The sequence below is a fragment of the Lepisosteus platostomus genome, chromosome 14, assembly GCF_059453375.1.
Source record: "Lepisosteus platostomus isolate fLepPlt1 chromosome 14, fLepPlt1.hap1, whole genome shotgun sequence".
NCBI lineage: Eukaryota > Metazoa > Chordata > Actinopteri > Semionotiformes > Lepisosteidae > Lepisosteus > Lepisosteus platostomus.
In genome coordinates, this window is record NC_142624.1 from 40892142 (window position 1) to 40919203 (window position 27062).

The 27062-nt window shown below is 37.3% G+C and overlaps 1 protein-coding gene across 2 annotated transcripts in view; it reads left to right on the forward strand.

Moving 5' to 3' along the window:
- LOC148649506 (von Willebrand factor D and EGF domain-containing protein) overlaps nucleotides 1-27062 on the forward strand; it is a 75211-nt gene that overhangs the window by 26789 nt on the left and 21360 nt on the right. For both annotated transcript variants that reach the window (XM_088606297.1, XM_088606298.1), the window contains exons 10-18: nucleotides 4529-4805; nucleotides 5808-6022; nucleotides 6617-7593; nucleotides 15348-15484; nucleotides 16633-16794; nucleotides 19083-19187; nucleotides 20110-20224; nucleotides 24206-24456; nucleotides 26095-26314. In XM_088606297.1, the coding sequence (XP_088462423.1) occupies nucleotides 4529-4805; nucleotides 5808-6022; nucleotides 6617-7593; nucleotides 15348-15484; nucleotides 16633-16794; nucleotides 19083-19187; nucleotides 20110-20224; nucleotides 24206-24456; nucleotides 26095-26314 (2459 nt within the window). The remainder of the gene's footprint in view (nucleotides 1-4528; nucleotides 4806-5807; nucleotides 6023-6616; nucleotides 7594-15347; nucleotides 15485-16632; nucleotides 16795-19082; nucleotides 19188-20109; nucleotides 20225-24205; nucleotides 24457-26094; nucleotides 26315-27062) is intronic.

Genomic DNA, 27062 nt, shown 5'->3' on the forward strand with positions numbered 1-27062 from the left:
AGTACATCATCTGCCAGAGGAAGAAGAGAAAGGTGCATTCCCAGGGTGCTTTTGGTCTTTGATGATATTGTTTTCCCTTCTAAACAAGCGTGTGTTGATGGAAAGGAGTTCTGTACCAGTGATGGGCTCAGCTGTCTCCACCACATTCTGTATGACAATTGACTATTTAACTTCAACGGCCCTTACAGAGACATCATGTAAATCGCTATTGTTTCTCATAGACGCAATTCAACGTATTGTGTGATTTATCAAAGTCATTGTATTCACCTGAACTATTTAAGGTTTGTCACTTTTTTTAGTTTTTGAATTTTCTTTTCAGTTTTTGCTGATTTATTCCAAAAACGATAAAAGATAAGAGATGAAAAGATACTCCCCTTCCGGGGGTGGCCCTGCTCGTCCCGTCGGGGGGTGTCCAGTGTGCCTTTATAGGACCCCCCCAGCTGGGGCTCATCCTCTCGGAGCCGGGACAGCTGGGGCCACACAGGCGAGGCGTCGCCCTGCCTCCAGGGCTCCGCCTCCACACTGGACACGCCCCCGCGTGATGTCACACCTCCCATAAGTGTTCACTTTGAGCATTCAGGTTTTCCTTAAAAATATTTTCATCATTCGGAACTTAACAAACTAGGACATCTTTGGAATGTTGTGTGTAATTTTGAAAGGCACTGTATATTTTGTAATATATGCATTTCTAAAATATTCTACAGTAAGTGGATCAGTGAATCTTAGCCTTCCTTATGATAATATTAATGTCCTGTTTTCTTGCAAACCTGAGATGGACTGCATCTGATTTAATGGTCTGGAAAAAATAACTTAAAGCAAGTCCCCTTTAATGTTAACACCCCTTTTACACTTGCAATACAGTTAAAGCTAATTTGCATTTTCAGCTGTGCTATTGTATTAATTATAATTTTTTGTGGCCTTGGAGTTCAAGTATTCCTGTCAGATAACATTTCCGGCATAGTGATAATATTCCTTGATATAGTGTTTCATCTGAGGTCACCGTTTAGAGCTGTTTCAGCTAAATCACGCTTAATTTTTTTCCTTTTCTAATCAAAGTAAAGACCATCCAGACAAAGTTAATGAACACTTTTCCTACCTGTCTTGCAGTCAACGATTTTTGGCAGAAATTGCTGGTTAAGATTTGTTTAATGAGCCTGTGGTTAAAAAAATAAAAAAATTTAGCACACTAACTTAAGTTGACATAAATAAAAAAAATGTTCAGCACATCTTGCTCGCAAAATTGCATTGTGGGAGTTCTGTAAAAAACATACAGTGAAGCCTAAAATGTGAATGTACAGCCTGGAATCATGCATTTGCTGTTTCAATATCTTAGTAATGTTTGTCTGTGAGACTGGCTTGTTAATTATATATTCTTCTATGAATGTATAAACAAACAAGTGTACGGGTTAGTAAGAGCTCATTAACAGAGAAGTAATTCAGAGTAACATCTGAGGCATATATTTCAACAGAAAATGGATGTTAGGAAAGAAAATTTGTCATCTGAATTCTTATATTGATTCTTATAAATCTAAAACTGGATTAATTTTAACAAGTATGAAATATTAATTTACACAATTTCTATGTGAAAAATATTTGTTTTTTTAACTAGTCTGTTCAGCCCCCCTGACACACTCAACAAGGACTAAGTAATACATGAGAAGGTTTTTTAACAGTGTAATTATTCATACAGCTCTCTGGTAACATTTTGAAACTTGACTCTTTCTGCAGCCTTTGAAGACTTGTGTTTTTTTTTTCCTACTGTAAGTTTGAATGGACCTTTCTCAAGCCTTTATGACATTTGAATACAGAAAACAAGAGGGAATGCTGCAGAAATGTTTCATCACTGATTGAATTTCCTCTGCTTTTCTTTCTGGATATTATTATTGACTGTTTTCAGAAAGAAGGGATCTTTCTACAGATGCAATAATAGACCAAAAAAATGACATTTGAAAAGCACTTGTGGAGCATCAGAAGAGAAAAGGCTCTATCATTTAGCTTCCCTCACTGTAGGTCAATATTACAATGCAAAGAGATCTCTGACCCTTGGGTTCTTATCTCAGCTAAACAAATATGAGCTTTTGATTATTATATTTTTGTTAATACCATGAGATGGACCTATGTCAGATTTCTATAACAGATTTTTAAAAAATCAAGCAACATTTCATGCCATATATCTGGAAAACTTGAGTATAAGTCTTTCTAAACACCCTGTCATTTTGTTTGTTTCTGCAAGGAAAACTTGATTGGGCTGAGCAGTGTGACTTTTATCTTTTGTTTCGGCTAAGCTTAGATTCTAAAGGGAGAGTAATACTGTACCTTCAGATCAAGTCATTCTGAAGTATTCATGTATTTTCTAAAATATATACACAGCATCAAAAACAGAAGTCATAACTGCAAATGGCATAATTCACATATATATTATCAGGAAAATAAGAAATTATTTTAGTGAGGTGTACTGACATTTTAAAAAACAGACAAGACATAAGTAAATCCATTATATAGTTTAGCTTATGTCATCACCAGGGCTGACTAACAAGGAGTCCTACTGTGAAAGTCATAGGCCGGTAGTGTTCATGGCCATTATTGGAAGTAATACAAACTTCCAAGAAGGATTGTTGATGTACAGAAAGCTGGATATGTGCAATGTATGATTTACCTCAGGATGTCTTGTAGGATTCTGCCCCTTTCCTCTCATAAAGCCTGGACGAGCATGTGAGTGTTCACTGGTATCTGAGCCTTACACGCCACATGTTATCCCAGCTCATCTTATGAATGTTCAGCAGAGCTCGTGTCTGGCAGGTAGGGCTTCCATGACATACAGTATTATAACTATCACGTTCCTGTCTCACAAAAAATACCTTCTTTCACTTGCAGCACAAGGATGTGCCCAACATACTGGTAGCACAAAAGCATTATTCTCCTGATATACTGGGCATATTGGCTGAAATACTTCTGTGGCTTTTCTTAATTCTTACCAGGGTTGACTCAGCAGATCACCTTTGTCAAATCATGTCACTCACTAATGATTGGTTTAGTAATTATGGTCAGTCACTGGTCAGTCATGAATGAGGTGGGACCCAGAGTGTGATCCAGGCATGTCAGAGAACCCAAGTGCTAGGCGAGAGGTAGCTGAGTTGGGGAGCCTGCAAACAGCATGCAGGGAATCGCCCAGAGTTGTGCGTTACTGAGACCGGAGGGAGCAAGGATCATACGCTCTAGAGATGGGGAGCAGGCTACTTGGAGACTTCCGAGAAGCCACGCACACAGGCAAATGTGGTCCTGCAGCTAGCAGGGGAACCAGAGCATGGTGCAGGCAAACAGATTAAATATTCCTAGTCCAAGACAGGCAAAGCTTCGTGGCTCCATTCCAGTGACAAAGCACAGGGCTTATCTGGGAGTAGTGATCAAGTTCCATTCCGAGTTCAAAGCCAGAGAGACACACAGTTAACAAAGCCAAGGGAGCGATCCCGGAACATGCCCGGGAAACAAAGCATGGGTCCAAGAACAAGCAAGGTGTGATGTTTTCAGGGCTTACTGGGTAACAACTAACTGGGATCTCAACGTTGTACTACCAGAGAAGACAATGTTGCATGGCAGGCGAAATACATCTGTAATGAGAACAAAAACTGCGGAAAAACAAAAAAGCGCCACTCGCGGGGTCAGAAGGAGGCTCAGCGTTCTGCCACGGATGTCAGAAGGGCCGAACCGTGGAATAGCAGGAGAGCGGAAAAAGAACTTATGCGTAGCGGCGGAACGGGGGTTTAGCCCGGGCTCAGCAGTTCAGGAGACGTATAGAAACCAATGGACTCAGGCAGTAGATGTGGGGCGACCTGGATGTTAGGTGGGTCTTAGGACATCCGAACGTCAATGCTGAGCGAAGAGGAATGAGTGACCTGGAAATATATAGCCCCAGAGAGAGAGACACCAGAAGGACAGCAAAGCACAGGAAACTAGGGACAGGACAGAGTAGGACCGCCCTCTGGCTGAAGAGGGTGTGATAGTGGCCTTGCAATGCTGTGATGAATTCAAACACTGCATTTGGTCCTGCTATTTACACCAATTAAGAGGAGACTCTTCGCCTTGTTATATCCCTCTCAATTCTAAATAGGCATCTAAAAATAATCCTGTTTTGTGGATTTCGTGGTTGCATGGGGAATACATTGTTATAGAAAAGGTTAAAATAATGAATGTATCAGTGTTAATAGCGCACGGCCTGCTTCCAGAGTGTTGACAGGGTCCCATCTGAGTGAAGTTACCTGCGGTTGCCTTGGGGTTAGTGCCTCTAACCACACTGATCGGCAATGACTCAATTACAGGGTGTGGTTTTCACATGTTTGCAGTTATGAATGATGGCCCTCTCTTGAGAATACCTGTCTGTTGCCCTAGACTAAATCATATTTACCAGTTCTTTATTTTTTTATTGGAATTAGTTAAACTTTCATTTTTCTTATCAAAGGAGAACATTGCTCGGACTTGTCATTGCATTTAATTTGGTCTGAAGATGTCACATCACATGTCCTCTTTGCAGGCGCTATGACAACTACAAGACAGGAACATTTGTGCTGTACAGAAGTTTGGCCCGTGAGTTTGAAGTTCAGGCCCGCCAGTGGGACTGTGGGAGTCGCCATTATGCTGTGTCCTGTAACTGTGGAGTGGTGGCAAGAGAAGGCAATGACATCGTGGTTTTCGACATGTGCAATGGACAGCTGCAAGAGAGCAGGCCTCACCTGTCAGTGAAGAGGGCAGGTGCAGCCGCGTCCGACAAAATCAAGATCCTGGAGGCTCATCAGGGGAAAAAAATAACTGTATGTACTTAGCTGAAGATTGTATAGATATATAGTACTAAGATGTATTTCAGAAAAACATGACTGAAGCTTATAAAAGAGGTCTATGTGAAAGCTACGTGGTAGTTACCCATTTTAATTTTTTAAATAATCTGATAAATGCAGAAACAAAGATCACATTCTGAAATGTCACAACTAATAGCACAGTATTTTTTCTATTATCATTGATCTTACCTGACTAGTCCCTTTCACAGTAGCCATTACTTAGATCACTGAGGTTAATGAAAGTTGGTCATAATCTTTTTATGTAGGAGTTTACAAATAAGTTTTGATGAGGAGATAATTTATTTTTGTGTACATATATTACAGTACACATCCATTCAAAGCAAACATGGAGTAAGTTACCAGTTAAATGCCCAGGACATTGTAAAATGTGTTACTTATGGTGTCCTTATTAAACCCATAAGAAGCTTGACATCATTGCACCAAAAACATTTTGAATGATATCTGTGTTTTGTTGATTTGTTATAGGGATAAATATTGAGAAACATTTTCAACATAGATTTTTTCTGAATCTATGACAGTTATAATGAAAGATGTTGAAGACATTTTAAAGTTATCAGCATTTACCTAAAACTAAAGTTTTATGTCCAGAGGTGTCAAACATGAACACATATGGTGCAGTACTAGTTATAGCCTTATTGTACATAGCTTTTGTGGTTTTAAATCATGGACATTTTATGTGTAAAGTTCAGAGAGAAATGCAGCTTTCATAGCTATGGAATTAACATTTGAAATTCTCAACTTTGAAGATATTCCTTTGGTAATCAATATGAAAAGTTTATTTTAATGAACTATTAAAATAACTATTTATTTTTAATAATCTGCTGCATTATTATTGCTTGTGAAAAACATGGCATGCTTACAATGATGGGTATTGTGTTTAGTTCCATTGATAGATATTCTTTACACTCCGTGTTTCCAATTGCTATACACGTGCTATCTTTGTGTTCCCGTGTCCAGATTGTCTTCCCCTCTGGTGCCTTTGTCCGGGCAGATGTGAGTGACTGGGGCATGAGCCTGTCACTGAGAGCTCCCAGCCTGGACTTCAACAATACCAGAGGCCTGTGTGGCATCTTTGACAGAAACAGTCAGAATGACTTCCACAGTATTCATGGCACTACATTCCCAGGTTCACATAGAAGTAAATACCCTGAGGAATTCATAGAGGAATGGAGGTAATTGACTCTCATAAGTAATAAAAGTGAGTTTGGATACACAGTAGGAAATCACAAATCATCGCATCTAAAAAGATCCACAGCAATAGGAAGTGGTGAATTGCTGGTCACCCGCTGCTGTCTGACCTTCTGATGGAGCTGTGTCTTTGAGTTTAAGCTGCCAAGAGGAAGACATCATGAAAAACACAGAAACTATTTGTCTAAGATTAAGAACAAAACCTTGTGTAATAGCAGGCTGTGGTAGCAGTTTGCCGAGCAAACACTCCTATTTGTTTGTATTGCTCTTTTGTTTATGTGAAGTTCTGGAGAATCTGAAAAAGCAGGAGATGTTAAGAGCAGTGATGGAATTGCTATCAAAAGTGGAGCAGTAAGGTTTCATTTTGAGCATAAAATCTCATGTATACTATTAAAAACTATTATTGTTTTTTTACCAGCTATAAGCTATCAATATGAAATATTAACAATAAAATGAGTAACTGAAAATCTGCCATTTGTAGAATCCTGAAACAATGGATGAGATGTCTCTATATTTATGTTAGAAGCTCATGTAGTGGCTTACTTTTTGAAATCTAATTCACGTTGTGCTTTTGTCAGGATACCGCCTGGAGAGAGCTTATTTGACATGATGCCACAAGCTGTTGAAGCAGAGATAAAGAAAAATTTCTGCAAGTGTCAGAAGGAAAACAGCATGTCTCTCCATGCCGTGAATACAACAGCTGGTCTAAATGACCGCTCACCTGTAGCATCCTGCTTCTCTAATGATAATGTGGATTACACATCAGTCTTTCCCTCTCTCGATGTTTCCTCAGAGTACATCTTTAGCCCTAACAGGGAGCGTAGCCTCAAGAAGCGTGGGACACTGCAGACTGTGAAAGAGCCTGGGAACCAAATGCAGGTCCCTGAAAGTCAAAAGAGTCAAGGTGAACTTTTAACCCCAAAGGTTGACAGCCTAGATTTTTCTTCCGAGAAGGCTCAGCTGTACTTCAAAAGAGACTTCAAACAATCAGCGACAATCAGCAGTGCTCAGGAAAATCAAACATTCAGCAGACAGAGGAGACAAGGCTATCAGGAGCATTTGCCAATCTTCACATTCCAAAGTCTGAGCCAAGCAGATTTGCAGGGCCTCACATATTTCTTTCCAGAGGATCACTTATCACAGAGCCGGCCTGAGGTGCAGCCGTTGTGGCCGACTCCCAGTGGTCTGACATCTGTTAAAGCCTTAGAAATCTGCCAGGAAGTCCTTGGCAACTCCACCATCGGTGTTGTTTGTAAAGACCTCCTGGGAAGAAGACTAGAGGAGGCCATTGACATGTGCATTTCAGACCTGCAGCTGAAAGATGACCTTGCATGGGAAGCTGGCATGTTACCTTTTCTCGAAAATGAGTGCGAGAGAAGGGTTCTGGAGAACAGGACGAGAAAATCCCAGATCTCAGGGCAATACACAGGCCATCCGGAAGAAATCATCACTGCACTGAGGTGCCCTAATTTCTGCAGTGGAAATGGACATTGCACTGAATGGGGCTGCAAGTGTTTCTTTGGCCACACTTTTCATGACTGCAGTCTTACTATTAGTAAGTATTAAAGGCCTTTCTATCCTTCTACACTGACAGTTGTGATTGAAATCTTATTCCTAACAATATCACTTAATTGTTCTAGTTGTTTAAAAAAGCTACATAACAGAATATTGCTTCTAAACACATTTTGCCTTTTAGTGATTTATATCAGTATGAACATATTATATCAAGAAATGTACTGTACTGTATATCCAAGACCTTGCTGTTACAGTGGTGATATTAGTGCATGGCTAACATTAGTGCAACTGTACAGTATATTTCTGATTTAGATGAATAGGGATATACTTCAGAAACTTTATTAAACAGCATATGTGGTGTCACTGCTTTTGTGTGCCATGGATCAAGACTTTATGGGATACCATTTGCTTGGCTGAAGGTCCTTTTATTTTTAAATACTTAATTCAATTAAACCCATTTTTAGTATAGCACATCATAAGACCATAACTGCCATTTCTATGTAATTATCTGTAGAAGCGAAGCCAAATACTACTTTTTCATGCTGTCACATTTGTGTATACTATGTAATGTCCCACAGCATGTTTTCTGTCTTGAGAGGAAACAGATGTGATAATATATTGTTCTTCACAGGTTCTAACTTTAGTTAGAATTTAGCTTCTTGTGGAAGTTGTAATTCAGGTTGAACAAATCTGGCTCTCAGCCCAATGAATTCAATCATCTGCTTATTAGCATTAAATAAAGTGGAAACAAGCTCTGAGCTTGCATCCTTTTCAAGGTGTTAACTGCCTGAGGTGCATCTCTGCTGACTATAGTTTAACACATATCAAAGATGAGATTAACACTACTGTAGCTTTGAGTTTGGTTTATCATTGTGTTCTCATGTATGACCTTTCTATGGTTTATGATTTATGCAAGCTACTGTATATAGAGATCAGAACTGGGGACTGAACAAGAGGCACATGCATAAATCTGCATAATACCTTAACACATCAGAAGCTAACAGTGATTTCAATTTTCTGGCTAGGTTTGGCAGAGATCTCTGTTAAATCGCCAAAAGGACGTTAGTGTCTCTCTTTCTTTGCATTTTTCTGTATTTTAAATTATATCTGTATTAAACTTGCTTTCACTACAAAATATTTTTCATTTTCTCAGTACTGCATGGCTTGTATGGCTAATATTGATTCAAGTATACAGAACAGTCCTAGTGCTGATTTCTGTCTGGTAGCACCACCTATTGATATATCCAAATACATCAATGTTTTGAAACCTACAGGAAGAGAAATAAATATTTTTCATCCTCTCAAATTCTGATTTGAAAAATGTGGAGTTAATTTTCTAATATGCAGAAGGATTAATTGATTTAGTTATTCTATGTGTACTGTAATCTCCCTGGTACAAGGGATGCATGAAATATACAAATATATGACCACACTGAAGAGTGAAAAGAAAGAACAGAAAAGAGAAGCCTCCACAACCTGAGGAAGGTTCCTCAGCTGAATCATTGTGTTTATATTATTATATAATTTTTTAATAATATGCAATTATTTTTTCTATAAAAACCCAGTCTAGAGGACAAACTATATAAACTATAGTGGACTATAATTTTTAGGGTGATATACAGTATATATGTCACCCTATCACTCTATAGTTAAATACTGTACTGTATACAGTATAACCCTATAACCGTATAGTGGATGTGACAGTGTCTGGCAGGGCATTATGCTGGAGCCTAGCACAGCAGGCAAAGGTCACTGGGCAGAACTATAGCCAGTCCATTGCACAGTGAACACATACAGTACATATACAGGCTACCATTAACCTACTGTGTCTAGCTTCTTTTTAGAAAGAAACCAGAGCACTGAGGGAAAATCCATATGAGCATGTTGAGAACACACAAACTCAGTTTGAACCTAGGACCCAAGAGCTGTGAGGTGGCAGCGCTAACTGCAATGCCACCATGTGGCTTCCTTGAAAATTAGTGGCCCAAATTTACAGACATCTCGTTATCAAAATTCTAAGGACATTATGGCTAATGCAGCCATTGTACTATTGAAAAACCGCCTCAGTAGCAACCAAGGGCTTATGGCCATTTGCAATTCTGTATGACTTCTTACTGAGAAGGACATGTTTGAATCTGTAGAATGTGTAACATGTCCTTCGATCTCAGAGCAAATGCAGGTATCATTGTTTTTTATCATCAGACAGCAAGACATCTCTCTCTACTGTCTGATAGTAGAAAACTGTGTGCTGGCTTGTAGAGATATGGAAATGTGATGGTCAAACATCAGCAGCTTTGGGGCCTTCCTTGTAAATACATAGAAACCCTCTTCACAGCTTCACAGGCATTTATCTGCGTATAGTTAAAACCCTAACACATATAGGTCAACACTTTAAACTCTGTGGGAAAGGAAACTGTGATAGGAGGCAGATCTTGTTACAGTGCTTAATGGTGTAAAGAAGTGAGACACGGAATGCATGGAAAATGTTACAGGGAGTGAGGCTGAGAATTACAATTGCAGCCTCTTTTCACTATCTGCCTCCCAGCAGCCCTGATTCTTTAAATGAGAAGCTGGTGAGGAGACTCTGCGTCTTCATATCAGATGCCACTTTTCTTGAAGGTCTGTTCCACCATTCCTACTCTTTCTCTTTTTTTCTGGAGATAAGAACTTCTGAATGAAGGTTTCTTTCAAAACGTCAGTGTTTCACGGTTTAACAGGAAAAGGTGGTTTTAAGTGTGTGAAGCATGCAATTTCCTGACTGTGGCGCAACATTATAGAATGAAACAGTTACCCCTGGCATTGACAAAGTTAGCCTCATTCTCACACAGCTGCCCAGCACTGGACAAAGGTCTCTGAAAATCCCTATATTAGAAATTAGGTTGGATGGCAATGGTTATTTGGGAAAATATGAAAACAATAAAAAATATTTTGTTCATCTGACAAATGAGGAGTTATGCAATTTCATTTGGATGCCATATTCTTCATCAGAGAGGAAACTGTTTTTGCTTATTTATTTCCTAGATGTCCTTGGCTGTCACATTAAAAACCCAACAGTCATTATGTGCATGTATTCTGTCTCACCTTGGAACAGAGGTGGAGAAACAATACTTGCCTCTTCACACAGTGTGAAATACCACACAGTGATGTTCTGGAGAGCACTGCTTTATGACCCTGGTTTGATGATATGACTTGACTCAGATGTTCTCACTGCTTGAGCAGAAAGTTCTGTTTTTTATTTCCTTTTGTTATTGAACACATGTGCTCTAAGTCTGCCTTTTACATTTATTTTAATAGGGAGATGCACTTAGAATACAAATAACACTTAGAGTAAGAATAACAATGAGGACACTTTACTGTTGTAGAAAATGGAAATGTTTAAAAGAAGTATAATGATATCCTTGACAACTTTAAAACTACTTACATTTACAATAACGCTGACATCACTTCATTTAAGTCATGCATGGAAGTAATTGCCTCTTTAATCTTTTTCTTTGTATAGGATATTGCAGAATAAATTAGGAGTTTTATGTCAATTTAAAGCCATTGAAGAACATATCCAGCAAAATATGCCTATGAAAATCCTATAATCCTGTGTATTATTTATGTCAGGTGGATAGCTGCGTCAGCATGCGTAGGCTGCAAAGGAACAAGTAATAGGTTTATTCCATGCTGGGTAAATGGAATAAACTCTTTTTTTCAGCATGGAATAAACCTATTACTTATTATTTATGTCATCTTGTTGATTTTAAATTTAGCCACTTTGACTAATCTGCGTATGGTGTTACTTTTTATGGTGTTATTGACCAAGTGCACAAGGAGGAGAGGAAAACAACTCCCAGTGGGAGTGAAGAAACCTCCGTGGAACAGGCCTGATGGTTGCTCCCCCTCCAGGCAATGAGTTCATGGTTCATCAATCATAACAATCTCTGTAAAGCTTTGGATCCCTGCTGTCCTATGTCTACCATCAGGGGTAGCTGAATAAAGTAGCTGAGGTTCTGTGGATCTGCCATCTTGGATTCAGTGTTCCAGGTTCTGATGTCGCATACCATTGAGACCTGCATGATCAATGTTGGATCCTAGTTCTGGGGTCTGAGCAATAGGAGTAACTGTGTTACAGTAACTGGGTGGAAGATCATAGTTTCGGGTGAATACAATTATATAACCCAATCTGAACGTTGGCAGCTCTTTCAAGAAATTCCTATGAAAAAAACAGAGACTAAAGAATTATCCTACATGTTTTGGGAAGTTGATTTGCAATTTTTGGGTCCTGTAGCCAAATGCCCTGCCCCCAGCAGTTGTTTTGGTGATTCTTGGGACTACTAGCTGATTGCCATCCTTAAATTGGAGTGCTCTGCTTGGTGTGTATGTTGTCAGCAGTTCATTTAAATATAGAGGAGACAGACTTTGTAGGTCAGAAGCAATAGTTTGTAGTCTGTCACATTACAAACTGGAAGCTATTGTAAAAAATCTAAAATTGGAGTTCTATGCTCCATTTGTTTTTGTTTTGTTAAGTGATATGCAGCAGCATTTTGAAGAAACCGAAGTCTGGATAAGGTGCAGATAGTAGCCCATTAGAATAGTCCATTCTGGATATACAGTAACAAATGTGTTTAGCAGTTTTGGAAATATGTCTGAGATAGAGAAAAACTGTTTTAGACAAGTTTTTTATGTGTGAATCAAAAAGGAGTTCTTGATAAAACTGTATGCCTATATTACTGTACATATTGAGGCATTGGGGCTGAACCTACTGTAGAGCCATCTATGTGCAGATGGATCAGGCCAAGTTCTTGTTTCCTGAATTTCAGACTAATGATCCAATCTTTAACATCGGTAAGGCAGGAGAATAAATTATTTATAATGACATGGATTTCCAGAACCAAACACTCAAGATGTATTATTTTTTCATCAACATAGGATACCCCACCCATGTTACCGATAGGGCCCTCACCCGGGTCAAAAACCGCCCTCGGATCATCAACTCGACCAGTATCTCCCGGTTTCACAACCGCATTCCTTTGTTGCTTCCCTACCACTCTAACACACTTTCTATCCCCAGGACCATTATTAACAACTACTCCATTTTACAGGGCAATTCCTCCATCGGTGCCCTTTTTTCTGACCGCCCAATCATCTCTTACCACCAACCACCCAGTCTACGTAAACTTCTGGTTCAAAGCTCCCTTGACTGCACTCTGGCAATCATCCCCACCAGGCACTTCCCTTGCAACAGAGTTTGCTGCATCACCTGCAAATACATATCTAACAACATGCTCATTCAGGGCCCCTCAGGTCAATTCCAGATCACCCAGACGACATCCTGTATCTCTAGCAACTTGTTTACTGTATCTCCTACAAAAAATGCCCAGCTATCTACGTTGGGGAAACCAGAAGACTGGGGAGACTAGGAGACCACTTCAGAGAACATGCTAGGGCTGTGAGGATTAAAGATTTCTCCAAGCCCTTAGTTTCTAATTTCACCTCAGACAGCCATGATCACATTGATCTCTCTGTCTCTGTTCTCAAAGAAGGGTTTTTCAACACCCATAGCAGAAAGACAACGAACCTCATCCTGAAACTAGGTTCACACCGTCCCCCTTCTCTCAATGATCAACTTATTTTGGTGTAATCTTCTCTACTCTCATGCAGGTTTTGACTTCACACCTTTCTTCACCCCTCTCCACTTTGTACTACCTGAGTGGCCTCTCTGCCTCTCTGTCCCTCCTACCTCCTCCCCTCTCCCAGCTTTTGCTCTTCTGTGCTACTTAATCTTTGCTATCTGCCCGGTCTTTCTCACACCTGAAGAAGGCTTCACAGCCGAAACATTGTTTTTTCTCTCTTCTCTTTTCAGCATGGGATAAACCTATTACTTGTTCCTTTGCAGACTACGCATGCTGACGCAGCTACCCACCTAAACTAAATTATTTATAGCTGAGGAATCTTGGGGTTTTATAGACAAATACAGCTGTGTGCCCGGACATGTAACTAGTGATAAATATGAAGATGCTTCAGTTCTTTAAATGTATCGGGGTACAATTTGACCCAGGAGAGGACACAAACCTGGGTGATATTTATTTTCATTCATTGTGCTTGTGCATCGCGATGTAGCACCATTTGGTTTGGACTGAATTATACTTTGTTTGAAATAGATATGATCTTGACACATTGTGTTGTGCCTCTACCAAGAAGACACCATACTGTAATTGTCTATTTAATTTTATTTCCACTCACTTATAGTACATAGCCGCTTATATTGTGATAGGCTACAATTAACTTGTATACTGTATACTGGCAATACATACAGTACTTTCAGCGTTACTGCTAGATTCAGACAAAAATCTTTGTCTTTCTCTAACCCAAAGATCTTAAATGGATAGAATGAGGACTGAATATGTGATGAAAAACATGTTTTAAGATGAGGCTCTGTAGCCACAGTTGCTTTGTGTATTAATCATCCCTAACACTGACAGGCTGCTGTAATTTCCATGCTATCGGTAAAACTCAGGAATACATTTTGCTTTCAATGGCCCTAGAGTAGTAGAGGAATCCCTTTCGGATTCACATTACCCAATATGTAATGCAAAATTACAGACAAAGAAAACCCACATTTTTCAAAGTATACAAGTAATAACTATATGCAGAAGATGTGTTATTTGATTACTTGATTACAGAGGTTCTAAAACAAATTGCTGTGCTAGAAATTATTTGCCAAAACAAAGTATCAAATTTACACTTTTCATTGTTTTGTTAATTTTATGCTATTTTTGTATAATTTCCTTTTTATTTTTTGGAATTGAAAACCCATATACAACGGAATACAACATCAGGAATGCTATTATTCCTGAATACATCGGGTATAATATTGAATTTGGGTCTATTTCATTACCAATTAAACTTTCGTGAATTAGGGTCTGTTTCAATTGTGAATATTGTACTGATTCATGTCTTATATGCAGAAACTATCCTACATTTTAGCTTTATATTGCTTCCCAGTAGGGACTTTGTTGGTTTAGTTTACTTTTGGTTGCTTACTGGTGTTAGATAACTAATTCCCTCTAGTTATCAGAGTATAAGTAGGGCAATTAAATACACTCCCTATTAGAGAACCCTTTCTCACTTGCCTGAAGGAAGAGCAATTTGTTACCACGCATTCCCTAAGGTTAGACCACTCAGAAATCAATTTTGATTCAATATTACTTGTTTTTTCTTTTGCATACTAAAATCTACGTAACTGTGAAAAAAAGGCTTCCATGGGTCAAATGATATTTTACTGCACCTGAATCATTCTGACACCCTCCAATTAATGCTCTGAAGCACTTTAAAATATTACATGATTTGCAAAAGGTGAGGAATGATGGAACTGGTTTCCTGTTGGCGCATAGCATCAGAAAATAATTATCTTTTCTGATTGCTGTTCCGCTAATTAAACATGCTTGTTCCTCTGCACAGATGCTTCTCTGGTGAAACATGAGTTCTGTTTTAACCAGCGGCCACATCTGCAGCAGGTAAATTATGTTGGCAATTCAATGAATCAGGTGATTTTTAAGCTCCAGGCTTATATGCAACCTTTACAACCGCATTTTTGTGGCGACACCTGAGTCTTTACAAAATGGCCAGCTGATCCAGTCTATCCTAGCCTAAGGTATGCTCATTTAGGAATAAAAACAAATACGAATTTTTTTAAAATTAAATGATTTAATTTTTAAACTGCTGTTTAAATATTATATGTGCTATATATAAATGCCTATTGAAAGCTTTTGATTTATTTTAATAATTAAGGAATGTTTTTGATTAAAGGTCAGCCTCCTGAGATAACAGACCTGGAGAACAGTGGCCTCTGTGATATACGAGCTTATGAATGCAACAATATTCGAGCTTTTGGACTGGGCTTCATAGACACCCCAGACCTGCACTGTCAAGTTACTAGATTGATGGTAAGGTCCTTTAAGGCGTGGCATTCATTATATTCATATACTCTGTATCCACTATTTTAAATATTGTAAAACATTTACTGGTCCACACTGAAGCTTTTCCTTTAACATAATGGTTTAACATAATGTGTGTAAAAATATACATCTGTTTATATGTAGTTATAGCAAAACTCAATCATTTATGCAAAGAAATTGGACATTTTTGGCTGCATGTCCCACTCTATTAATAATAATCCCATATGCACACTAAAGCACATTACCACTGTAGAATTGCATGAGAATTCATTATACAGAATTATACACATTTGTTACATTAAATCTTTTTAGAATTCTAGAATGAGATTGTACCATTGTTCGTTCTGTAATCTTCTGTGCCTTCCATATGCTCAGTCACATAATTAAGAGTGTATTAAAATATAACTTTCTTTAAACAAATGTAGAATTTTACAAAAAATGAACTCCTAATGAATACTGCAAATATGGATCATACAGGGGTGTCATTACAATAGTTTCACTCTTTCGTGTTTAACAGAATCATGTTTCTGAGGGGATGGTGGTCATTTAAACTGCATTTTCTCATTTACAACTATTTAATTCTGCCCCTGTGGTGATCTTCAATACTAAAAAGCATTTTCCATGTCTCAGCAGCTTCCTGGTGGCACATATAGACATTTCGTACAGAAGCCCTGTGGTGAACCTGTAGTTCACCAGCTTGGTGCAGGCATTTAGTTAGTGTGGGGCACTCATACAGCCTTCAGAGGCTCTGACTTCACTTCAACACTTTACAGGCAGCAAGCTTTCAATTAAAAGTATTCTCTGAACTTTGCAGTGGCACTGCCCTGTTGAATTTCCAATGCTGCTTCTTGAGGCTTATGTCTGGCAACAATGTCAGATAATCTTGTTGCTCTGAAACGTTCATTTTCCCCTCTGCAAAATAATTTAATGGATTGCATTGGGATATCTGTAAGTTTTTTTTAACTCTTGAGATCATTTACCCATAATCAGGAAATTCATACAACAACAGTATACTACAGTATATGCTTTACCGTCCTTTGCTGATTTTATCTGCCGCTTTTCATGTCATCAGAAAACTGCAGTTATAGTTCTGTAGCAGTCTTCCGCTTTCAATAGATGTTCTTTGTCGTACACAGTATACCAACAGTGAGTGGGTACATGGAGGTCGAGAGGTGACAAAAGCTACATTCCTCAGCTCTAAGGCAGTGGACTGTGTGGTTCCTCCTTTGCACAGCATGACCATGGAAACGGTGGACTTTATGGTAGATGACAAGCCTTTTGCAAGATGGGAAATACAGGTAAATATTGTGTTGCTCTAAAGGAGATTTAATTTGGGGGGAATTGGTTCACAAAGTAAAAAAAGTGGTAACACAAATGTGGGTTATACTGTATAGCATCAGTCAAACCTAAATCATTTTCCAATATCCCATTTTAGCTTTTCACCCCTTATCACTTACAGTAAGTTGCTCTTTTGGCCTGAATAAGATGAATGACAGTAAATGATGACTCATTTTCTGTGTTCTTGAAAAAAGTTTAATAAAATATGACAATAAAAAACAATAGAAAGACCATTATAGTAAACCTGAGTTTTTCTAAATCTACACTCAAATCCCACAAGCCCCAAAACAAGCTATAATATTTTTCTTTATATTTCTTGATGTTGCGGTGGTATTAAAACTTACTTAGCAATGACTGATGTTTGTGAGTCTCACCTTTACAGAGTATAAAATAAGGTTGTTTGTGGAGATGATTACTCACAGTTCTTTTCCCAGGAACCAGTGTTCACTATTAAAGATTTAAGAGGGTCTCCTTCCCTATTAGAATGTGGACCTCATTGTACTAAAGTAATGGCATAATCAGCACAATCAAAGAATCTTTTTCTGTTCTTTAATTTTCTAGTTCCATTTCTACATGCTTACACTTGCCAGTGGTGTTATCCATTCCACGCTGTCCATTATGGCCTTTATCAGCATTGTAGGTTTATCTCAATGAAGGCGTTATCACCCAGAAGAATTCTGATCTAGAAGGTGACCTCATTATTTGTGAGTGAAGAAGTATTTAATAAAACTAGATAAAATATGAAAGTATTTTTCTTCTTTGCATAGTACTCTCGAGTTTTAAAGTCAAATGTTTAGTTTTTTTTCACTGATACTTTAGTACTTTTAACTAGACTGATGCTATGCTATTAATTTATTTTAAGGGGTACTTACACTTAAAGAAAAAGGTAGATCTTAAATATGTTTGAATCTGGTATTGTTTACCTTACTGCATTGTCTTGAAAAGATCAGTTTACATTCTTCCTTTTAACTAGCAACAGGAGAATCCTGGCAAGCCCTTGCAACAGGAGAAAGCAGTAGCCATTAGAATGCTCTTTCTGTGCTTGACACCCTCTTTTGCATCAATACGTGCTGCATGTTTATCGAATGTAAACTTGGGCGGCAGAGAGCTTTCCTGATAGTAAAACTCATTAACATAAATCTCAGGGCTGTACTGCAAAAAACTATACAGCATACCTCAAGGTTATCTGAAGGTAAAATCAGACTGCCTTGCAAAAGTGATTATGTGAGCTTTACATTTGCGTCCTGTCTGTGAGACCAATTTCATATCTACTCCTGCTTAATCTGAAAAGCATGTGGACTTGCACGCCATAAAATATTTCCAGTCCATGCATAAAGAAGAAAGATAAATCATCTGCTAGACCTCTGTATACTGTTGTTGTATGGTTGAATGGTAAATGTATTTTTATGACTTATTTTTCTGTTTCAATCCTTTTATTAATATTGTTCTGCTTTTGCAGCTGGTGACAAAAGAGCATTTCAGTGTCTTGACTTTCAAATGCCTCATTCAAACTCAAGGGTCTTGAATTACTGTATCTCAAACAAACATTAACCCAACTGGTCCAAAAATATTAGAATGTCTTAACAACCAGCACTTTTCAGTTAAGGAAGATCCTTAAGCATTAAGAGTTGAACACATTACTTTATTGATCATGACATTTATGGATTTTCTTTATAAAGTACAACAATAGATCATTACATCTTTCTCTTATTGTCCAATTGAAAAATTAAAAGAATAAGTGCTAGCACCTATTCTTATTGTATCTCGATAGCTTCTACTGCAGATCCCAGTTTTGAATTTTGTATATTCTGTGATATTCTTTTTAATTGCATATAATTTACATTTTTGTTTATTGCACAATATCTTATTACACAACATATTTTCTAAAAACACCATCATGCTTTGATAATTACCTTTGTGATATTATCAGAATATCTTATTATATCATTTTATATTATCATTATTTCTGTTTCTTTTATATTTGAATAGAACGTTAAATCACACTTGGATGACTTTCTAAAATACCATCCAAATTACCTGTTTGTTTCTGTCATGTTTTATGGGTTGCATTTTGGGTATTTAGTGGGTGTTAGTTTGCCCTGAATAATGTACAAATGTGTCCTTTTTCATAAGCAGCTCAGCTCAGCTCGGTATGTATCGAATATCCAAGCTTAACCTTCTACTGTACACTGTGTTTGTATGGAAATTCTGACCTCAATACAAGGTTTTTCTGTTGTTGTCTTTTTAGATAACTAATGATGGTTCCTTGTACAGCGACCCTAAGGTTTTGACTTTATATGATGGTGTGTGCCAAGTCTGCGAGTCCTCTCTCAATGGGCTTTGTAAGTTAAAGGTAATTTAAAAGGGAGAAGATAAAACCACTGGCTGTTTTTGCCCTTTCATGTTAGAAGGATTGTGCATACAATATGCAGTAAGTGTGTCTTGTTTGTCTTTTGTCTGTTTTCAGGATCACACTAAACATGTATATCACATTAAAACTGTAACTGCTGCATTCCATTTCCTAAGGGATGTCAAAGGCAATAGTGCAGTGAAGCTGCTGGTATCGGTTTCTCATCCCTTGTTCCAGGGTGGCCTTAGAATCAAACTAAATGTCTTGCTAGCTATTACAGGAAGGGGCTTGCACTACTAAGCATGAAAGTAGTGTAGAGAAAAGCATGTGAAAAACTGGACTTTGTTGTCAAAGCTGTTGTCTTACAGCTGCATACCAAATGACATAAGTGTTTCAGAGCATCTGTTTGTACTTGCCAGAATACAGTATGTACATATAGCATATGAGAAACTGGGGAAAGCAAAAAAAAGCCATTTCCTGTTTCACTAAAAAAACATCAGTTCTAAAGATTTTAACAGGTCCCTTGGTTACAGTCTGTTTATAAAACACAAAAGGCTGAAGATGCTTTTTGGTACAAGTCATTCAGCCAGGGAGCTTAAACAAGAGGATGAGGCCTCTGCACTTGTTCCCAGCCCAGATGATCTTTGGGTCAATATTAACTGAATCTGGAGCAGTATTTTGTTGTTGTTCATACATGTTTTTTATCACTGGTATTTTTCCAGAAGAAATCAAAGAGAGAGGTATTATTCATAGAATGAGAAAGAGAAAACCCAAAACCTGTCCTGGCCTAATCATTCCTGTAGATTATTACCCTATTTTCCTATCTTCCGATGAAGAAGTTGTGTCCCAAAGCTCTTAGGTGATTGTAAGGGGTGAGTCCCTGTTATTTTGAATGTTTGTGAACAACCTCTTTCCTTCCCTGCAGGAGAAAACCTGCAACATTGATGGGTTGTGTTTTGTGGAAGGGGATTCCAGTCCCAGCAGCCCTTGCCTGCGGTGTGACCCCAGAAGTTCAAAGTTCACATGGTCTGTAAATGAAAGTAAGGCAACTTTATTGTCTCCTTGTCTCCCCGCAGTTCCTGATCCCAAGGGCTACTTGTGTCTTCTCTTTTGTTATTCTGGCTTTGGAAGTCAGACACGTTTCTCCTCAGTTTGCAAAAATCAGCTGTTTGGATCCCAAAAGTTCAGAATCGATTGAAAGATTTATACAGAATTGTCATTACCCTTTGGGAAACTGTAATTTACAATTAGTTTTTACTGTAGAATGAGTGGTTTTTGTGACAGTCTCAAGATTATGAAGCAATATGTTTGCAAAGAACATGAATAAATACGTCAAAGATTTTTTATAGTTAAAATAGACAGAATCTGATAGAATACAGTATGACCCCCCAAGGCACAAACTCGGTTTTCCTGCTTTTAGCATCATTTCATGAATCATCTAAATAGCGACCGTTTAAAGTGATTTCCTAAATGAGTTTTCCATATGTAATAATAAATCTTAATGGTTCAGTTTCTTTTTAGCAGCTTGTACATAAAGGCAAAGTACACACATGAGTTTTAATATACTTCACTTCATGTATTAACTGCTCACTACAAAAATATAATTTTATTTCATAGTAAAATGTGTGAATTAAAATAATATCTGTGTCTATTTATCATTGCTCTGTACAGCATAATTATTAGTAGTAGTATTATTACAAAGGTTATAAATATTTAATATAAAATTATTTTTGTATTTTATGTATCCTGATTAATATATTTAAATATAATTGTAGAAGCTGAAATGTATATAAATCTTTTTTTATATATTTATGCTTAACAACAATCTCTGTGATAAACTGCAGTATGTGTTAGGCAGCCAGTTATCAAATTTCACAGTGCCTGGAATAATGAATTATTTCTGACTGAGAAATAGCTCTTAGCATCATGGGATGTCATCAATAGAGTTGACACAACAAAGTCTTGTTTGTAATGAATAAAAAGATGAAAAACAGTATGAAAATGCATTGCAGCTGTTAAGACGTCTTGTGTTTTTGCAATACTGTTATAATAATTTGTGTCTCTTTTTGTCTCTAAATAAGATGCTTGATTTCACTGTAGCTGCTTGTTTTCTCAGCCTGTACACAATTGATGATGTCAGCTATGCCAATAGTGTCTCTTTTTCTCTAATGAAAGCCTTTGACAAGTTTTGAATGCCATGTGAACAACATTCATTAAACTGAATGCGCTTAAAAAGCTACAAAGCAATTCAGCCACACATATAAATCCAGGCCAAGATTAAGAAAGGTAGAGTTAGTGCACATCTGGCTCTTTATTGGGAATTGTAATGTACTGCAGACTGGACTCACTTTGATTGTAAACTATAGCAAATAACTGATACCGTAAAATATAAATGATATATTTTAAAAATATAAACATATAATTCTGTGGATATTTCTTCCATTAGCTAACAGGGTGGTTTGAACAATTAAAAATAAATGTGTTTTTACTCTGGCACTAAATGGCAAGACGAATTTAAATAAAGATCCCTTAGGATACCTTGATATTTTTGTTAAACACTGCATCATTTTAATGTTCCACATTCATGTTTTGAATACTTGCCTCCTAGTCATACTAAATAGTTTCCTCTATTTTTCATCAGCTGCTTTCTGGGGTGTCTCAGTCACCTCGCATCTTATTCTGCGCACAGTAATAATTCTCATTCCCTATCACCAATGTGGTGCAGCTTGGGAACAACTGGCATTGTTGTATCTCATCTGTCTCTGACATATCAGGGCTGTCAGGGTGTATTTGTTGTTTATTATCTCCGTGCTATACCAGGTATTTCTGTTGTAATCACTGCTGCTCTGATTCTTCTTAAGTTGTAATAATTTTATTTGTCCAGGTAAGTTAATGATTTTGATTTAATAATTGGATTTTTCTTATATATTTTGTATATGTATTTGATGGAGAAAACGCAAGCAGATCATTAGGTATAATATGTATGATTCATGTAGGACCTGACACCATTATGGCAACAGTGTTTACAGTAACTTATGTATCATGTATTAATAGTGCCTCATAAATATGATAATAACCCAAAATCCCTGTAGATTAATATCAATATGGTGTATTGTTTGAACACAAATTCTGTAACATATATAATTGTTAGGGTTGTACTGTGTGTGTTTTCATTTTTTTTCTAACTGTTTGTAACATCATTAAAAATCTTGCTATTATTTTGAGATCTTAACCACAGTGTGACCATGTTTCCTGTATTGTGCTTAAGTTCTGAATTGGTTTATATGTACAGGCATGTGTGTTGGTTGGACAATAGAGCCAGGTCACTAGTACTACTGTACATAGCCAGTTTCTCTGATAGCTTTATATTTTGGCTTGAGTTTCCATACACTTCAAAAAGATTTTACTCAGTACAATATTTCAAATAATATATTTTTTCCACAAACCGTATTTATATATTTTCTGATGATAGTCACAGTGCAATATTTATTTATCCTCACATGATCTAACATTCAACATCCATGCATGACAAGGTACAGTATGTAAACCTTTAGATTTAGTACATGGGGAACAGCAATGACTGCAACTACATGTTTCCTGTAACATGGATTAGTTCAGTTTCGAGGACCTTTGGCCCATTCCTGCTTGCAGAACTCCTCTGTGACATTTGAGGGCTGCTGTACATGCATGCCTGTTACAATATTTCGATGGGATTTACTTTGGTAAAACATGGCATTCCTTTGGTATTCTGTGGTATGCTGGCTTGTGTCATTGTCCCGCTATTAAACCCATTTTGAGTCCAGCTTCAGGTCCCCCATGGATGGCCTGACATTCTCCTCTAGAATCTTCTGCTACAATGTAGAACCCATGGTTGTGTCAATCAAGACATGCCTTCCAGGTCCTGAGGCTGCAAAGCAGCTCCAAACCTTCACACTCCCTCTACAACGATGGAAGTCCTTCAGTTCATAAACTATATTTGATTTGTGCCAAAGATTATGTTTTTCATTAATGCCAAAGAGTTCTACCTTTGACTCATCTGTTAAGAGGATATTATTTCAAATGCTCTGTAGATTATGTTTGTGCTTTTTGGCAAATATTAGACAGACGGTAACATTATTTTAGGAAAGCAGTGATTTTCTCCATGTTATCCTTTAATTAACAGCTTTCTGTTTTAATCAGTTTGTGATAGTTGACAGTCACATTAACATAGGCAAGAGTGGCCTGCGGTTCCTTGGATGTTACTTTCAGTGTTTTTGTAACTTCCTTGATGACTTTCTGGTTTGTTTCTGGAGAGACTTTGGTTGGACTACCACCCCTCTGAAACAGTTTCGTAACCCTTTTCATGCTGATGAGCATCAATATCTCTTTTTCAGATGTCCTCGAAGACTTCCTTTGATTGTGGCATGACTTGTTTCCACACACTTGTATCGTGAAGACCAAACTAACAATGTTTATGATCTTTATACTGTGTGTGTCCTTCCAACCTCAGTCCCCAAGATCTGTTTTTTTAAACACCTGATTCTAGTTATCCCCTTAATCAAGCTAATGAAACTTACTTTTTCACATCCCCTGTACCTAAATTACTCATTGTTTGTTTAATTCAAACATAATTTTGTTTTAAAAAAATGGACTTGGTTACTATAAACCCTATTGTGTATTTACATAATAAAGAGTAGTTTTGATGCAAGAAGGCTATTGTGGTAAAACTTTGAAATTTCTAGTACTGTATGTTCTTGGCATTGTAGCTTTGCAATCTGTAGTTTATTATATTTAATTATTTCTTTGTGTGATGTGTGTTCTCCAACACTAGTTTCCTAATGTGAATATTTATTCCAGATCTGCCGGTGTTCATTTCACACTCATTGCATTGCACTTGAGCATCTATAGGAGCAGCATATAGTCTGAGCTATGAGACTGAACTTTCCCATTTAGGCAATCAGATATACTTTGGTAATATGAAGATGAAAGTTTTTTTTTTCTTGAGGCTGGTCTACAATGTTTCATCTCTTTCTTCTTCTTAGACAATCAGCCCCCTGTGCTGCAGGAACCAACTGGCAAACTGCAGACATTCTCTGGCGAGAATTTCATCTACCAGTTCTCGGCAGTGGACCCTGAGGGCTCTGCCATGCTGTTCCTGCTGGAGTCAGGCCCACGGGATGCGTCTCTCTCTCCAGCAGGTCTTCTCATCTGGAAAGTCCATTCAGAAGAAGCCCAAACCTTTGAATTTACAGTATCAGATGAATGTAACGCACAAAACAGATATATAGTGGAGGTAAAAGCAGAGTGTGTTTTATATATCTCCTTATGGAAAACTTTCTATATGGCTGGCAGCCTGGTTTTTCGCCCCACACTGAAAAATAGTTGCTTTGTTACGTTAATCATTAGGACATCATAGTACTGAACTGAAAAACAAAAAACTTTTCTCCATTTTTCTTTTTAAAACTAATTTTAAATGGTCTTTAATTTTATTTTTAATTTTTCAGATATCCTTTATATATCAATTTAAGAAATGAAAATTGGAAAACTGCAGGAGTTTCTACCCGCTTTCCAAAAACATGCTGCTTAGGCTAACTGGTGTCTCTAAGTAATCTGTGTGTTTGTATATTTGCCCTGTGATGGACTGGTATCGTGTCCGTGCTGAATGCATGACTTGTGTTTTATGCCTCTGTAATAGGAAGAATAGGTGGCTTTCACCTTTAATTGGAATAAATACACATATTTTCGTATGTGCATTTATGTTATTTTTTTTGTAACTGATTTTTTAAATTGCATACATTGTATAGTTTACCTCCAGGTACACCATACTGTATCTTTGATCATTTGCACAAGTATACATCCTCCTTAAGAATGTGTTTTGTTGCATGTTTTTGTACCTGTCCTGAGTATCTCTGAGTGCTTAAGTACCAAGGTATATTGAAGTGACTAGAACATAATTTGTTTGACTGTATTTGCAGATTTAATTGTACTGGTATTTGATGAATAACAATAGATGTAGTGTAGTGTTATACTGTAAGTAAGGTGTAAGTTACATTTTAATACTATTATCATGTGATTTGTTGTTCCAAGTTAATGATATCATAAAATACAGTTTATTTGTTCTTATTTATTGAGCAGGATTTGTTTTCATTGAAAATGGAACATTTAAAGAAAAGACACCTCTTAAAATTTTGTCAGAACAATTGTAAAATAGTGCCCATCTAATCATATATTCAAATGTGCATTATATTTATACAAAAAAATCATATACCATTTAAATTTGTAAGGATGTCCTTATATTGTACATGCATGCAAATATATGAAGGTGTTAATCTTACAGTGTTTAAGGAATAAAAATTCACAATACAATTTCACATCACACATGGTAAATGTCACTATGCAGCAAGATTTATTTTATCATAGACAAGAGTCACTGTTAATACAAAGATGGATGCTTGCATTTACTCTCACTTTAGCCTCCAGATGGGAGGCAAGCAGCTGCTTTAAGCCTACTAACAATTATTAGATGGGATTCAGTTATAATATTCCCAGTGATGTTGGGAGGTGAACATGTCGGGAAAGAGTAATTATCAACATTAGATCAGTTCATTTTTTTTACAGTCAAGTGAGTCCGGGGTTAATGAGATGAATTTTTGGGTTTTATTGCCTGGCTTCTGATTTAATGACCTAAACATTATACGAATTAACAACCACCACTTTTAAATCTTACATGAAACCTGCTGTTTTCTTGCCACAGGGAATTAATTACCTTAAGAAAGCACCCTGAGATTAACAATAGAATTCTATGACAGGGATGCTGAGACACAGAGGGATTAAGCCTGTTGTGGCAGATCATTCAGGTGGACTCAATGTAGAACTATAGGATGTTGGACTGGCAGCTCAATGGTATTTGTTGTTTCGTTCTGTATTGCAGGTTTCAGTGAAGCCTTGTGGTTGTCACAATGGAGGGACTTGTGTTACAAACATCAACTTTCCCCCGGGAAGTGGCAGATATCTGTGTGTGTGTGCCCCTGGCTTCAAAGGAGATCTTTGCCAAGAAAACGTCGATGAGTGTCAATCAAACCCTTGCGGTGCAGGCATTTGTGTTGATGGAGTCAACGGCTTCTCGTGTCAGTGCCCAGTTGGTCTCAGAGGTACTGCACCTTTTCCTCCATACTAGGATGTTAGTAATCTTAAAGGGTCAGCTGGGTAGAGGATGAGCTATACTTTACTTTCCAAAGGCATTTCATACAGTATGTGAACCAGGCCTAGATTTGACTCATTTACTAATCATTCCAAATTGCATAGCCTTTTTTATTATGTTTCTAGAATTGACAGCCATGTGTAAATCTAACATGTCTAGGTAAACAGTCACTTTCTGTTAACTTTATTCTGTTACTGTAAAATAGGATTTTTTACAGTATTATAACGGTCACTTCTGAATCACTGGTTTAAAAGACATATCTTCAGTATTGCAAAAGTATATGAACTTCAATGATTTTTGTATTTTGTGGCGCTCACTCCTGTGTCTTTCTCCAGGATAACAGGCGTATACTGTAGCAGGAGTTTAAGAAAACTGCTTTCAAATCTCATTCAAATCTCTCAACATCCCTGCTACAGCTCAGTTAATAAGTACCATTAAGCTGAAGTGAATTCTTTCCTTGATTTTAATTTTATGATGTAAGGTAAACTGTAATGGTCTTCAGAAAATCAGAAAGACATGGAAAGTCTTTTTGATATTGTTGTCAGGATTTCAGTGCCAGTAAGTTCAGAAAATAAACAATTTTTAAAAACTTTTTAGTAAAAGTATCAGTTTTATGTTAAGCAAATGTAAAATCTATTTCTTAGATTTCCAGAATAGGTGATATTTATACTGTAGTACTGTATATACACTAGAGACCA